The 14656-nt window shown below is 40.1% G+C and overlaps 1 protein-coding gene across 1 annotated transcript in view; it reads left to right on the plus strand.

Moving 5' to 3' along the window:
• The window catches only part of MAST2 (microtubule associated serine/threonine kinase 2), a 187029-nt gene that overhangs the window by 155695 nt on the left and 16678 nt on the right, over positions 1 to 14656 (plus strand). Inside the window, exons 13-22 of the mRNA XM_058809025.1 lie at positions 787 to 919; positions 2556 to 2617; positions 3287 to 3372; positions 4749 to 4957; positions 5822 to 5960; positions 6378 to 6510; positions 7881 to 8046; positions 9061 to 9162; positions 10770 to 10892; positions 13065 to 13174. Coding sequence (XP_058665008.1) covers positions 787 to 919; positions 2556 to 2617; positions 3287 to 3372; positions 4749 to 4957; positions 5822 to 5960; positions 6378 to 6510; positions 7881 to 8046; positions 9061 to 9162; positions 10770 to 10892; positions 13065 to 13174 — 1263 coding nt within the window. The remainder of the gene's footprint in view (positions 1 to 786; positions 920 to 2555; positions 2618 to 3286; positions 3373 to 4748; positions 4958 to 5821; positions 5961 to 6377; positions 6511 to 7880; positions 8047 to 9060; positions 9163 to 10769; positions 10893 to 13064; positions 13175 to 14656) is intronic.

Genomic DNA, 14656 nt, shown 5'->3' on the forward strand with positions numbered 1-14656 from the left:
ATTGCTGGTGAATGATGAGGTTTGGAGTGGGGAGCTAAAGTTAACTGGTGAACTTGTTCCTAAGCAGAGTGCTCCTGCTGCCCAAAGCTTGTTTTTTTGTTTCCTGCTGTATCTCTTAGTCCAGTGCAAGAGATCACACCTTCTATAACCTTTTCTGGCCTGAGAGATCACATGCATCATGACCGAGTTGCTGACGTGATCCTGTACTGTAGAGTACAAGAAACAGGGCAGCAGTACTTCTTATGAAGAAAGTTGTTTTATTGATAATTTCATTAGCAATTGCTGAGGTTAGGACAGTGGCAGGATTGGGTGGGCATATGGCTTGATCAGAAGTGACAACTGACAGCAGCAAAGGCTTATCTTGGGTTAACTCACCTGTCAGATGGAGGTGGCAGAAGGTGGTGCCTCAGTTCTCATCACAGACCTTTCCCTGGCACATCTCAATGTGACAAAGCTGGGAATTGTGTCCACACTTAACACTTAAGTTAACAGGACCTTTTGAAAGTTTGGGTTTGGTTTGTAGAAAGTCCCTATAGTCCTTGTTCTGCTTTGATTTGCAGATCTAAACCTGTGGACACCCCGTGGGATGTAACTTTGTGTTGGTTTTGCAGAGCAGAGTGGGAAGCATTGCCTTGCTTGTTGTAACTGGAAATGTTCTGCATCACTGCTGAGCCCAGAATTACCTTTGGATGTTTCTGAGGATTCCCCTCGAAGGGGGAGAAACCTTTCATAACTGTAAAGCTGTGTCATTTACCTCTCTCTGTGTCTGTCCCTGCTTTGCTGTAGGAGTTTGATCCTGAGGAGTTCTACCATCTGTTGGAAGCTGCAGAAGGCCATGCCAAGGAAGGGCAAGGAATTAAATGCGACATTCCTCGTTACATTATCAGCCAGCTGGGGCTCACCAGGGATCCCCTGGAGGGTGAGAACTCCTCTTATGTACTTTCCAAACTGTTGAAAGGATAGTCAAATCTCCTGGTCACTACATAGCTGAAGGATGCTTTTGTTTTATTGATTGAATTTCTAGGCCATTTTTCCTTATTTTTCTGTTTGCTGTCAAATTTTAGACTGTCCTTTTCAGCCCCATGTCTCAAAGGAATGTTGCTGGGGTAAGGATGGCACATCAATAGTGACAGTTCTTTACTTATGATGTTAATAATGTGTCCCTGTGTCATAGCTGAAACAATGTTAGAAAATAGCTTTAGGATTTAACTGTTTTCTCTATGCTATTGGACAGTAAAAGTAAATTTACCTGTTATTTTTCTGATCTGCCTGGCCTGCTAGTGGCCTAGTTGGAAAGTATTTTGCCATCCCACTTGATTGTCCTCTCTGGGAAAAGTGTGTTTTTCGTGGTTTTCCATGAGATTACCACAATGAGTATGAATTTTTAGCTGGAGGTGAGATTGAAGTTTTACATCTTGTGTAGCAACCAAGCCAAAGAGAGCAATGTAAGGACAGAAACAGCTTTTCTGCAAGGTGCCAGAATTGCATATGGTAAACTTAATATAGACATACATTGGCCCAGAAGATTGTAACTTTAGAATCAGTGAGTTAATATTTCTGCCTGGCACTTTGCTGGCTGAAATGACAAGTTTTCTGAGCATGCACAGCTTGTTCAGCAACAATAGAAAGTGTGACAGAGACTGGAGGTTACTGCAGAATATTTCAGTGATTGAACTATGCTTCTTGTTACCTCAGGAGAGCATAATTTTAACATAAATTAGTAGTCTGGCTGGGACTAGTTTAACTTCTCTGGTGTTTACTGGAATGACAGTGACAGGTTGACTTCAAGTGAAGAGCTCTTCAGGAAAATTTCTACCAAAGATTGCTAAATGCAATTTAATAGCATTTGTTGAAATCTGACATTAAAGGGAAATTTCCTTTGATCCCTGTCATGGGAGAGAACCTTTCCATTGCTAATTCCCCTTACTAAAGTCAAATTTTCTTTGGAAATGTAGGGAGATGTCAAGGTGCCTTATTTCCTTTCTGTAAGGAGGGCACCCAGAAATGTCAGTGATGTCTGTTCTGAGCCTCGTAGCTAAGGTAGGATTTGGGCTTGCAGAATTTACAGCACCTCCTGCAACAGCTGAGTAGCCCAAACTAAATTACTTTCCCCAGTTTGCTGCTGCTCAGTGTTTTGCAGAATCAGCCACGTCACGTGGAGGGCAGCTGTTTGAAATGTGATGCTTTTTCTTCTGGGACCACAGAGATGCCACCAGGCTACAGGCAGACATATATGTGTGTAATAGGTTTTAATATTAACTAGACAGCACTTTCCCCAAACATGCATTTATTGCTTTTACTTATTATAGAAACTATCTAGAGTAAGTCAGGCTGAAATTAGAACAATTAATTATATTCATCTTTATATATTATACTGCCTGCAGCATACAAGATGTTAAAGGTTATCACTGTATAATTAGGGTGACTTTTTACAGAGGGAGAAAATGTCCTTCGTCATCTACAAGCACCTCTTAAAATCCTGTTTTTCCTGCATAAACAAAGAGAATAGTGTTTGATTGAGATCATTAGGAGTAATCTTTCCTCTTTCTTTTCAGAAATGGCCCAGTTGAATAGCTATGACAGCCCAGACACTCCCGAGACAGATGATTCAGTCGAGGTAAAGCAGTAATACACTCAGTCTGTCTAGCACTTTTTTTTCTCTCAAAAGAAGTAGTCTACAGTAAAGAATTAATTATAAGGCAGAGTAATTGTAATTAAAAAAAAAAAAAGGTGCAGACATTTAAAAGCTCATCTTAAAACTAGAGTACATGCTCATAAAAATGTGAAAATCTTTTTACGGTGGTGGTAAAATGCTTAAAATATGCAAATAGGCATTATTACCAAGTTTTGTGGATTTTTTTTTTTTAATTTTTGGAGTTAAAAATGAAAATCATCTGGAGGAATTTTTTATATTCTTTATATTTTACATTTGTAAAATGTGATGGATATTGAAAAGAGTTGACTTTAGTAAAACCACTGGAAAAGTTTAATTATGTAACTGGCTAGGTTTCAAAGATCCTTATTTTATTGCTTTTTAAAGAAAATGTAATATTAAGGAAAGGCCTGCATCTTACAGTCCACTGACTTTTTGTGCTAATAATTTGTGGAGGGAATCTGCAAACACCTATGGATACAGACAGCTGTCCTAAAGCTGAGGACTCCAGAAATTCAGAAATGGATTGAGATTGAGTTAATGAGTGCTAAAGGAGAAAAAGACAAAAATAACCTCATATAGATTTAAGTCATTCCTGCTCCTGATTTCCATTTTCTTGTTGTCTTTCCCCAGAGCCGTGGGGCCTCCGTCCAGTCGAAGAAAACTCCATCTGAAGAAGAGTTTGAAACTATTAAACTAATCAGTAATGGTGCTTATGGGTAAGACTTTTAGACTTTGAATTAGAGGAAAATGCTATTGTTGTCCTACCCAGCAAAGGGCTATAGCAAGGTTTGGCAAATGTCTGGGTTTTGTGGGGTCCAAAGCATAAGGTAATTCCACTTGGGTCTTACAGAGGTTCCACAGTTGTTGTATCTTCTGCATTCTTCTGGGAGATGCCATTTCTTTCATTTATTCATATTATATATGTAACATATGTGGCTGTTTGTGAGCACTTGAAATGCTTTAAAGAAGTGCTAGAATTACATTGGGGTAAATCTACTGTGAGGAGTAATACATGAGAAAGGCTATTAGATTTTATTATCCATTGAAGAATCAAGTATGAATTCAGTCAGTTACAGTTTTAACCACACACACAAACCTATTCAGAATTTTAAAAGGCAGTTCCTGACTCTTTACAGTTCATAAATCTTTACCGGTGAGGTCATTAGGCTGTTACTGAAAGGCAGTGATACTCAGTAGGTCATAACAACAAAACCTGAGCATGTGCTTGAGTGTTTTGTGGAAGTGGGTGCTTAGTTAACAACAAATCACTTTTTAAAAATTATATGTGGAAAAAGTGTAAGCATGGGATTTTAGTGAGTGAAGACACAATGGAGCACGTTGAAGAGTCATTATGAGACAAAAAGATTTTAAATCTCTTCAGTCACATTTCTGCACAAGCCCCACATAACTTTGTAAAAAGGAGAGAGAGAAGTGGTAGTTTTGCTGTTAGGCACATGTCTTTATCCTGGGTTTATTTTATAGTCAGTGGCTAGTGAGACACAATACCACGTTAAATGTAATGTACTCCAGAGAAAAGGAAACAAGTACTGATTCAATAAGGCAGGGAGACTGGATGAAAGTTTTATTTGCAAACTGTATTATTAATGTGAAGGAATCTAATGATCTGCAAATGATAGAAGTGTAAGAGATACTTTACTGAAGGAAATCACTGGTGGCAGTGCTGTGTCAAATTAATTTTATGGAGCTTGGAAAGAAGTCCTGCTGATTCCATAGATTTTGGACAATTTTTTAAGCAAAGTAGTCACTGTAGTGTTGAAAAATACATGCTGTTCTGCAATGGTGCTTATGGAAATTTGGTGTTTGAGATACCTCCTTGTTTGTCAGATCAGCAAAACTGCTGCTTTATTCAGGAAGACAGAGTAGCTTTGGGAAGGGCTCCTTCTTTTCTAGGGAAACTTGTCACTGAAACAGGAATTTCTGGAGCCATAGATAAGTCTGTCAGGATCCATTCAAAGCAGTAACATCACTGTTTAAAAAACCCCAATGAAACCACAAAGAACTCCAAACCTGAGCCCACAGCAAAGCAGTTTGAACTGAAAATGGACCTTTTGCTCTCGGTGTGGTTTTGCAGAGCGGTGTATCTGGTGCGGCACAAGACCACCCGCCAGCGTTTTGCCATGAAGAAGATCAACAAGCAGAACCTGATCCTGAGAAACCAGATCCAGCAGGCCTTTGTGGAGAGAGATATCCTGACATTTGCTGAGAACCCCTTCGTGGTCAGCATGTTCTGCTCCTTTGAGACCAAGCGGCACCTGTGCATGGTTATGGAGTATGTGGAAGGTATGGTTGTTGGTTTCCACTCCTCCAAAGGGGCTGTGAATCCCTGATACAACATGTTGGCAGTGAGCTGAGCCTCACTGCTGAAGCCAGAAGTCAGCATGAACATTCCTGTCTTGACTGGAAAGGCAACCCTCCCTTCCTCCTGTGGCATGGCATGGCTGGATCCATAGCACATTTGCTTGACATTCCACTTAGAAAAAGATTTAAGAGACATAAGCCTTTGTTCTTTAGGAGCCTTTTTAAAAATAAAGTGCCATTTTATGCTGGGGTTGGTTTTCTTCATTGTTTGATTTGCTTATTCTTTGAAATATAATTTGATTTTACTTTATCAGTATATCTTATTATAAGCAATATCCACTGGTGGATAGGATTAATTTCTTATGCCTGGCTTGCTTGACTGAATGTTTGAGAAATAAGATTATAGTTATTGTATCAGTGCTCTTTCAGATAAATTAGTGGAATGAAATCAGATGTATTGACAATAGGAAATTTTAATATTAATTCCTCTTTGCAAGTAGAAATGAAGGTCGACTGAAATGTGTGGCCAGTGTTCCCAAGGAAGCTTCAATCAGGAGTCCACAGACTTACTTTCTTCAAGGCTTTCTTCAGTTTGCAAATGGCATCTGTACAATTCCTGTCCAAGCCTGCCCAACATATATGGATCTCAATTTTCCTAGGATTTTAATATTTGTTTTAAGTTCCAGACAGAGTACAGAGAGATCTTCAGAATTCTTCCTAACAGGGTTGTGAGAGAGACAGCCTTTAGAAAACCTGGTCTAATCTTGTACTGCAGACCCATAGCTGTTGTTTCTTACTGATATTTGCCATTTCAACGTGCCATAAATGCAACTGTTTTGTTTCTAGGAGGTGATTGTGCTACACTGCTCAAGAACATTGGTGCCCTACCCGTTGATATGGCAAGGATGTATTTTGCTGAGACTGTTCTGGCACTGGAGTACCTACACAATTATGGGATTGTTCACCGTGACCTAAAACCTGATAAGTAAGTCTTAGGGCCCTCAGAGGGAACAGAGTCAGTCCTTCAGGGCTTTCTCTGTAGGTAGCAGGACATGAGGGCTGGAGACAGCACTGATCTTCAACAGCATCTGACATGTAGGAGGTTTTATGGAGTCTCTTGCTACTGATCTAGAAGCAGATAGGCACTGAAAAGGGTGGGAGTAATGTCTTCAGGTGTTATCCCAAAGATGTTGCTACACTGATGGTGTTTTGGCAGAAGGTAGTCCCACTCCTAGCTGCCTTGTCTGCTCAGTGATATTTGGCTGCATAGGAGGTTTTTTCCAGGTGTTTAATGGGGATGTAACACTGACATCATCCTTCACGTTATCTTGTGTTCTTTTTGTTTGAAATTGCTTTTGGGAAACAAATGAATGTTGCATTGTTTTACTTCTCTTTCTTTTAGTCTCCTGATAACTTCAATGGGTCATATTAAACTAACAGACTTTGGACTGTCCAAAATCGGGTTAATGAGCCTTACAACTAATCTTTATGAGGGCCACATTGAGAAGGATACCAGGGAATTCCTGGACAAGCAGGTAAGCTGAAAAATTTTGTCTGTTGATCAGATGCAGGATTCTGTCATGGGAAAGAATCAGAGTTAGTAGCACTTCTCCTCTGCCTTGATGCTGTGCTGTGCACTGTAAAATGGGAGGAAAATATACAAGTCCATTCTCTTGTTTGTATATAAATTGATATAGTTTGTTATTTCAGCTTCTTGTTTTGGAGTCATGCACTTCAGCTCTTAGTTTAGGATGCTGAAAGGGTGGCCCAAGCAGCAGTGTAGGTGTAAACAGAAGTTGGTTTAGGGATGTAACATGGATTGTGCTGAAGGTTGTTCCACGATCTCCCCCTTCTGGTGCTTAGAAAGTTCTTGGCAAGTTTCTATATGTTTCTTGTAATTTTGTCTAATGGCTTAAACATTGATTTGTATCCCCATGATATTTACTAAGGGTCATTTTTCTCCTTAGCCTTCATTTTGCTAGGCTTAACCAGCTAAGTTCTTGCAGCTAACAAGATAGATTTTCCTTTGATGAATGAATAGCTCTTGCATGTAACTCTTTCTGTTTGAGTTGATATTTTCTGGACATGGTTGAAGGAACTGTTCTGGATGCGGGCTCAGCAGTGCCTTGTATAATGGGATTAAAAAATGCTCCTCTCTACTGAAAATACCCAGGATCACAGCTGAATTTTTCAGCTGAATTTTTATTTGTGCCAAGTGTTGATTCATAATTATCCTGTGGTGTTGTCTTCCTGTTGTCTTCTGAGTAAGGATGCTTTTTCTAACAGAACTCTCCTAGGTCATTAGATCATATTCTTGTACTTTACAGTGGTACGCTTTTTACAACTGTTTTGTTATTGTTGTTGCTGCTTCTAAGCCCCAGGCAATTTAGATCTTCCAAGGTAATTTCCTTAGCCATTGTCCATGCGAGCTGTACCTCCCAAGATTAAGGCTGAAGTGTGTAATCATGCTGGGCTGCTAATTCTGCATCTGTGAAACTAAATTCTGTTAGCACAGAGATGTGAGAGGTTTGTCAAAACTCAGTTCCTGAGAGCTGTAGCTGTGCCAGCAGACATCCATCAAGCTGTCAGACCCAAACACACAGAATATGCATTTTTCCCATATGCTTTCCCGTGCATGCAGCAAAGAACTACTTAGCTGGCATGTCCACACTAGGAACATTTAATTTCATGTGATGTTATTTCTGTGCAGGTAATGTCTTCAAATATAGACTCTTGCTTCATGGAAGTAGTTCACAGCATGATGTGGTTAGTGGCAAAACATTAATAACTTCCTTGTAAAGCTCTGAAGGGGGGAAAAGAAAGAAAGAAAAAAAAAGACAGAATAAGCTTTGACATGCAATTGGCAATTTGTAAATTTATTGCTCTCTTGCATGCTTCTCTTGAGGTGTGTGGGACTCCAGAGTACATTGCACCAGAAGTGATCCTGCGCCAGGGCTACGGGAAGCCCGTGGATTGGTGGGCCATGGGAATCATCCTCTACGAGTTCCTGGTCGGCTGCGTCCCTTTCTTTGGGGACACACCTGAAGAGCTCTTTGGACAAGTGATCAGTGGTAGGTTTCTGCTTGAAGGGGTTTCCAAATGTGCTGTGAAAATATTGAGGATTTGCAGTTTAGTCAGGAAGGATTAGGTATAAAATAATGGGGTTTAATTTTAGTGTTTCTAAATTTCTGTGTCAAAGCAGCTTGCATTTGATTTCAGCTATGGAAGCTTGTGTTGCTTAACATCTTCCTAAATATCTTCCTAAATCATGGTGTGGGAGTCATACAAATCCTTGTGGGATTGAGGAAAAATATTTGGGGATTTTTCTGTTCTGTCTTTTAACTTAAATGATGGAGAGTTGGAAAGGAGTAGCCACCAACTGGTCTATTTCAGGCTGATTTTGGTTATTGTTTTTGTAGGTCCAAATACTAGTCAATTAGTAATTTTGTATACGTGAAATGAAAGGAAATTCTGGGCACAATACATTGAAGTTGTTTTACTCAGTACCTTCACATCTTGTGGCTTTTTAAACCTTTCTCATGCGTGGAGTTGGACAGACAATTGCTTTGTGTTCACTCAGTGAATATGCCAGTGAAATAATTTTCTATTGGGAATGCTTTCTGAAGCAGTAAGTTTTTAACACATTTGGCAAATGTCCTTTGTAAAAAGAAAATTTCATCAAAGCACTAAATATGATGCATGAAATCGTTACCTGTGAATTGTTCTCTCTGTTCCAAGTATAACGACTCTGGAATGTGCAGGCAGGAGATACAGCCACAGTATTGTCACTGCCTTTGTTTATGGATTGTCATGGAAGTCCCATTTCATACTTTATTAATAGAGTCCTTAAAGCTTTTTTTTTTGTCTCCACAAGCACTGCTTGGATTGACAGCAGCTTTAGCTGATGCTGAATTTTATGCATTTTGAAAAATGTCAGTGCTTGAATTATATTAAGCTGCTGAATTCAAGGTATTTACGCTTCTGGGGCAGTTCTCAACACTGCACTTTGAGGTGTAGGACTATGAATGGTTATTCAAATTAGTTGGGAAGCTGGTAGAAAATGTCAAGTCTCTTTTTGTCCCCAGATGAAATTGCCTGGCCAGAAGGAGATGATGCACTGCCCCCAGATGCCCAGGACCTCATTTCTAAGCTTCTCCGCCAAAATCCTCTGGAAAGAATGGGAACAGGTAAGAGCCTTGTGCACAGGAAAACACTGCCCACAAGCAGGGGATGAAGGCACCTTGCCAGTGGTGCACACCCACTCGTGCTGAGGAATGCTGACCTAGAGCTGGGGAGCAGTTTATGCTGGATTCAGTGTGGTGGAGCTCTGGGAATTGGTGTCACATATCCATGAGCCAGGCAGATTTTACTGTCCTGTCTGGGAAGCAGGAAAGGGGCACTGTCAGCTTGGCAACATCACTTCCCTGATTTGTGCTGTTCCATTATTGGCTTGAGGGTTGTGTCTCCATTTGAACAGCGTATAATCAGATTTCTTTGAAGTTCTCTTTGAGTAGAAGCTTAATCCCTGCCATGGATGTGAATTCCTGGGTGTAATAAAGTAAATGAAAACTTTCCCATTCCTAGAGGCCTGTAGTGTAGAATTCTCCAAACATACAGCAAAGTCTGATAATCTGTTTGGCAAAGTCAGAGATGTCTGTCAGTCTTTCTGTATTATAATGTCAGGTTGGAAGTTTTACAAGCCAACAATTCTCATTTCCTCATAGTAAATAATAATAAATAACCTCTAGCTACATTCATGTTTTAAAGTAATTTGTGCAACACTGTGGTTTCACATGACAGCTCATCTTTCATTGATTTGATTAGTTTAATTTAATTTGGGATGTTCAATTCCAAACTACACTTTAAGGATTTAAAAAGGCTTAGAGATAAATATATAACAATTCCAAAAGGTACGTGTATTCAGCAGATTTAGCACATGTGCACACAAGGGTGATGAATAGATCATGAATTAATAATGATATCAGATGGTTTTCACATGTTCTTCTCTACTTAAAATCCATGTACTTGAAAGATGTTGCTGTCATGGAAAAGATGTAGAGTTTCTAGCCTTATAAAAAGAGTTGATGGACTGATTTTTTTTGATTTCTTATATACCTGTAATGCTGAGACTGCTGTTTCATTTGACATGTTGTAGTGCCACTGGCGCTCAGCAAACCTTTTATCTCTTTTCCTCTGCTCTTTTCTTTTCTAAAAAGATGGTAGCATCTGCAACGAATATTAATTTAGTTTGAAAAAAATGCATAAATGGGTAGACAGATAGTCTTTACATTTTCTTTCTGGGTACCCAAGCTTCTGAGCTTAATAACAATAGATACTAATTCAGGAAGATAGGTGAGCCATGTCTTGTTCTAGGCACATGAATGAGTTTATTCACAACAGTGGAGTTGTGAGTTGTCACTCACATTCTAAGTGGCTCTCAGAGTTTGCTCTCTTTATTCAGTTATGAACAAGGTGGTGTTCAGAGTTTGAACATTTTGAATTAAGGTGTTCTGAATCTTGAACTCGCTGTGGAATGCAACAGCAGATGCTGTCTTCCAGCCTCTGTGTTGTTGCTGAGCAGGAAGAGGAGGTGGGAAGGAGGAAATCTTGTTCAGGTTTTATCCTGCATGACCACTTTGGTAAAAGGGTTAGTTGTTTCTCAAAATTCCTGGAAAATGTGTGACTTAAAAAGACTCGAGTACATTCTCTTAGGCTCTTGATATTTTTAGGGTTTGGTTTTCATGTTATGCAAATGCTGAAAGAAATACTCTGCAATAAAAGGTGCTTATTTCAGGTAGTGCCTTTGAAGTGAAGCAGCATCGGTTCTTTAAAGATCTGGACTGGAATGGATTACTCCGGCAGAAAGCTGAATTCATCCCACAGCTGGAATCTGAGGATGACACAAGCTATTTTGACAGTAAGGCTCGAGATGTGGCCTAAACAGCATCATATTTCTTGTGCATATTTCATTTTTGAAATTGTTAGAGATAAGTCATTTTAGAAATTGAATAAAACGCTTGATGGGAATTGCTTTAAAAAGTTTCTTTTGAATACCAAGGAAGGTTTCTTTGAAGGCAAATTAATTTTAAATGAAAAAATGTTGCTGCTGGAGTCAGTTGGCCTTTCAGTGGTGCCTGTGCTCCTGCCAGCCATGGGCCTGCAGTGAGAGGTGCTGCCATTGTCATGCTGGGTTCATTAAACTTCTTCCAAAGCATTTGGTAAATCCAAATTCCTTGAGTTTTTGAGCAACATGATCTTTCCCTAGTGACTCTTTCCAGCCAATAAATGTTTAAAAAAAACCCCAAAACAAACCCTAGACCTTGAAGACAAGTATGTGGGGAAAATTCTTAAGAGATTTGAAGTAATTTGAATTATTTTTGCTGCAAGTGTATAGTTTTATTTTAATATTACTAGCTCTAATGAGATATGAAGCGTCTGTCTGGTGTGTATAAATGTCTGGGAACTGCCATGGTATCAGTGCTGTGTAAGGTTCCTGGTATTTCAAGATAAGCACCAGACAGAGTCAATGCTCTTGGGAGAGAGGGGAGGAGCATCACAGGAGGGATGGAGAGATCTCTGTTCCCAGAGCCTCTGCTCCCTAACTTTTCTCATTTGACTTGGGGAGCTGAGCAGGTGGAAGGGACTTGGTCAGGGTGAGGTCTGTCCCCCTCTCTAGCTGCAGAATGGGATATTGGCTGTTTCAGTTCTCTGAGAAATGGAAATTTCTGCCCTTCATCAATGGAATCTCTCCCATCTTGGCCTGGTTGAATCTGTGTGGAGCACATTTTTGCTCTGCTCCTGTGCTTTGCTGAGAGTGAAAGGAGGGAGAGAGCAGCTGCCTCCAGCCCCTTGGCTCTCACACTGCACAAGCAGTGATTCCATTTAGTGCTCTTCCAGTTTGGGGAAAGGGCTTTTAGGCTGGGGCTTGTTTGGAGAGGTAGGATTGGGAGAGAGAGGTGGACTGGGAAATCTCTGTGTGGTTGCTGCAGAGAGCACCTGGAGTCAAGGTGTGCAGAGGGGGCAGAGGTGGGGTTTCTGCATGTATTGGGGTTGTACTGGTGCAACATGCATGGAGAAGCTGATGTGGTGGGCTGTCCTCACCACTGACTGCACTTACAGGATGGGGAAACTTTGGTCACTGAGTTGGGTCAGTGACTGGCAGAGGCCCAGTGCAGCAGCCAGGAGCTGATCCTGGTGTATGAAAGCAAAACCACTGGGTCTGTCAAGCCAGAACCATGGGAGACTCCCCAGGTGCCCTGGCACACTCGGTGTCAGGGTGACCTTGGTGAGACTCCTTTATAAAGGCTGGAATTCTCACATCAGGAAATATCTCACATAGACACTGATAGGAGTAGTGTTGCTGCCATAAACCCTAATGCAGAAAATGTTAGAATGTATAAAAGTAGCTTTCTGGCTGATGTGGTGCAGCAAATTTGGCTCAGTGTAGTTATCAGCTTTCTGTAGCCAAACTTATTAGTGCCCACCCCACAAAATCCAGTGTGGCTGGCTTAGAAATCCAGTGCTGCAAATCTCAAAGCACAAATCTCTTTGGAAGAAGTTTTTGCATTAAAAATAGCTTTGCATATTGGCTGCTTGCCCATTTTCTTTCACAAAATCTAATCCTTTTCCTAGTTGCAAGAGGGAAGAGATTTTCTTTTGGGTAAATATTTTTATTTTTTCAAGTAGGCTTGTATGTATGTATGCAGGATAGACTTTGTATAATCAAAAAGCTGTTTATTGGGAAGTTGGACAGTGAATTGTTTCCATGTTTCCTTCCACGTCATTGTTTGCTGTAGGGAAGAAATATCCCTACCATGAAAGGTCTGCAGGATTAGGCACCTTTTGAGTATCAGCTGCTTCCAGAATGGAATACAGCTGACAGGATAAGATAAATTCAGTGCCAAGGAGATATTCTTCACTGGCAATTGCACGGGATGAGCAAAAACCGGCTGGGTATGTTTCAGTATTAAGGGAAAAACCCTGCATGGTGTATAAACATTCCAAGTTCTTTAAGCAGACCAGCAGCAATGCTTGAGGTGTGAGTTGCCAGCACTCCCCCACTGATGGAAGTGCCATGTCTCGTTCCCAGCCCGTTCAGAACGGTACCAGCACCTGGATTCAGAAGAAGAGGAGGACACTAATGATGATGATCACGTGGAAATTCGGCAGTTTTCCTCGTGTTCACCCAGGTTCAGCAAGGTAGGGACATGCTAACCTGTTGAGAGAAAACAATCTAGAGAGGAACACCATTTCTTTGCTTTGTATGGGGCAGATTTTAATCATGTGGATGCTCTGTGGGATCTCATGGTGGGTAGTATTCACTGAGAAAAGGAAACACTGCATGAGTTGTTTATTCTGTGGTGGTTTGTTGCCTGTTAGAAGGTGAGTACCAGAATAATTGGAGAATGACATTTTCTATTTCTTAATGTTTCACTAATATGCAGGGCATTGTGTAGTTCTCTTCTGCATCTGATGCAGTCTGATGTTTTCACCAGTGATCTGGATGCTGGCTTAGGGAGTATCCAAAACTTGCTTTGAGCAGTGTCCTTCTGAAAGGACCTTCCATAGGTGACAAGATGATTTTGGGAAGAAAATTAATTCTGACATTTGGAAAAAGGTCTAAAATCGAAGGGGTAAGAACATCAGTGAAGTTTACATCACTCACTGTCTCAAATACAGCCTGAGGAGCAAAAGGCAAAGTGACAATTTCAAAGAGAAGGGTCTCAGCACATAGTCCTTCACAAGTTAGATGTGCCAAATTCTGGAAGCAATAATTTTCCATACTGGTCTTACCAGTAGGAAGGCCATAGCAGGAGCATTTTGGTCTGTACTGGGCAATGTTCTTGAAAAAATGGAGTCCAGAGGAAAGCAATGAGAATTACCTGAGTTCTACAAAACATAAAATCTCGGGTGTTTTCAAATACATAACTAAAAGGAAGGGACTACATTGGTCTTCCTGATAAAATATAATATGTTTGGGAGGGGCAGAAGGGAGAAAAAATGCTGTTTTGAGGAGGCAGCCACTTCATGAATTGCATTTCCCTCTTAGTGAGAAGGAAGAAGGAATTTTACTTAGGAGCTCTGAAAGGTATTTTGGTTTTTCACAACAGTTCCTCCAGTTTTCCACTGCTGAAGTCAGATTTTAAGGACCAGTTTGTTCTTTGTCCTCAACCAGGCTACAGTGGTTTAAATAACAGTTACTCTTAATTTAATGGAGTTGCTCCTGATTTGCATCACTAAAAGTATGTTTAAAATTGGACCTGAGGATTAGTTGGTGTTTTGAAAAAGTTCTCATGAGTACGTAAGAGTTTCTTTTCTCTGCCTTTTCTCACTGTGAGTATTACTCATTTGTTAGACTGAAGCTTTTCTTTAGGGTTCAATGTTTTTGCCACAAAAAGAGAAAGTTCACTTTTAATGAATTTATTTTAAGACCTGGAAAATTATACAGCATTTGTAATGTGGGAGGCATAAAAGGCTCATTATATTTTGAAATTCTTGTCTGACAATTCAGCCATATGATTTATTAATAGTTATCTTGTTGATGCTCTGAATTTTTAATAACATTATTTTCATTAATCTCTTCTTATGTAAATTAGGTCCACAGTCAAGTGTAGTTTTAAAAGGATGGATTTTTTTGCTTAATCATTTAATTATTTAAAGACAGCTGTAAAACCAAGAAAG

This window comes from Ammospiza caudacuta, chromosome 7, assembly GCF_027887145.1.
Source record: "Ammospiza caudacuta isolate bAmmCau1 chromosome 7, bAmmCau1.pri, whole genome shotgun sequence".
Lineage (NCBI taxonomy): Eukaryota > Metazoa > Chordata > Aves > Passeriformes > Passerellidae > Ammospiza > Ammospiza caudacuta.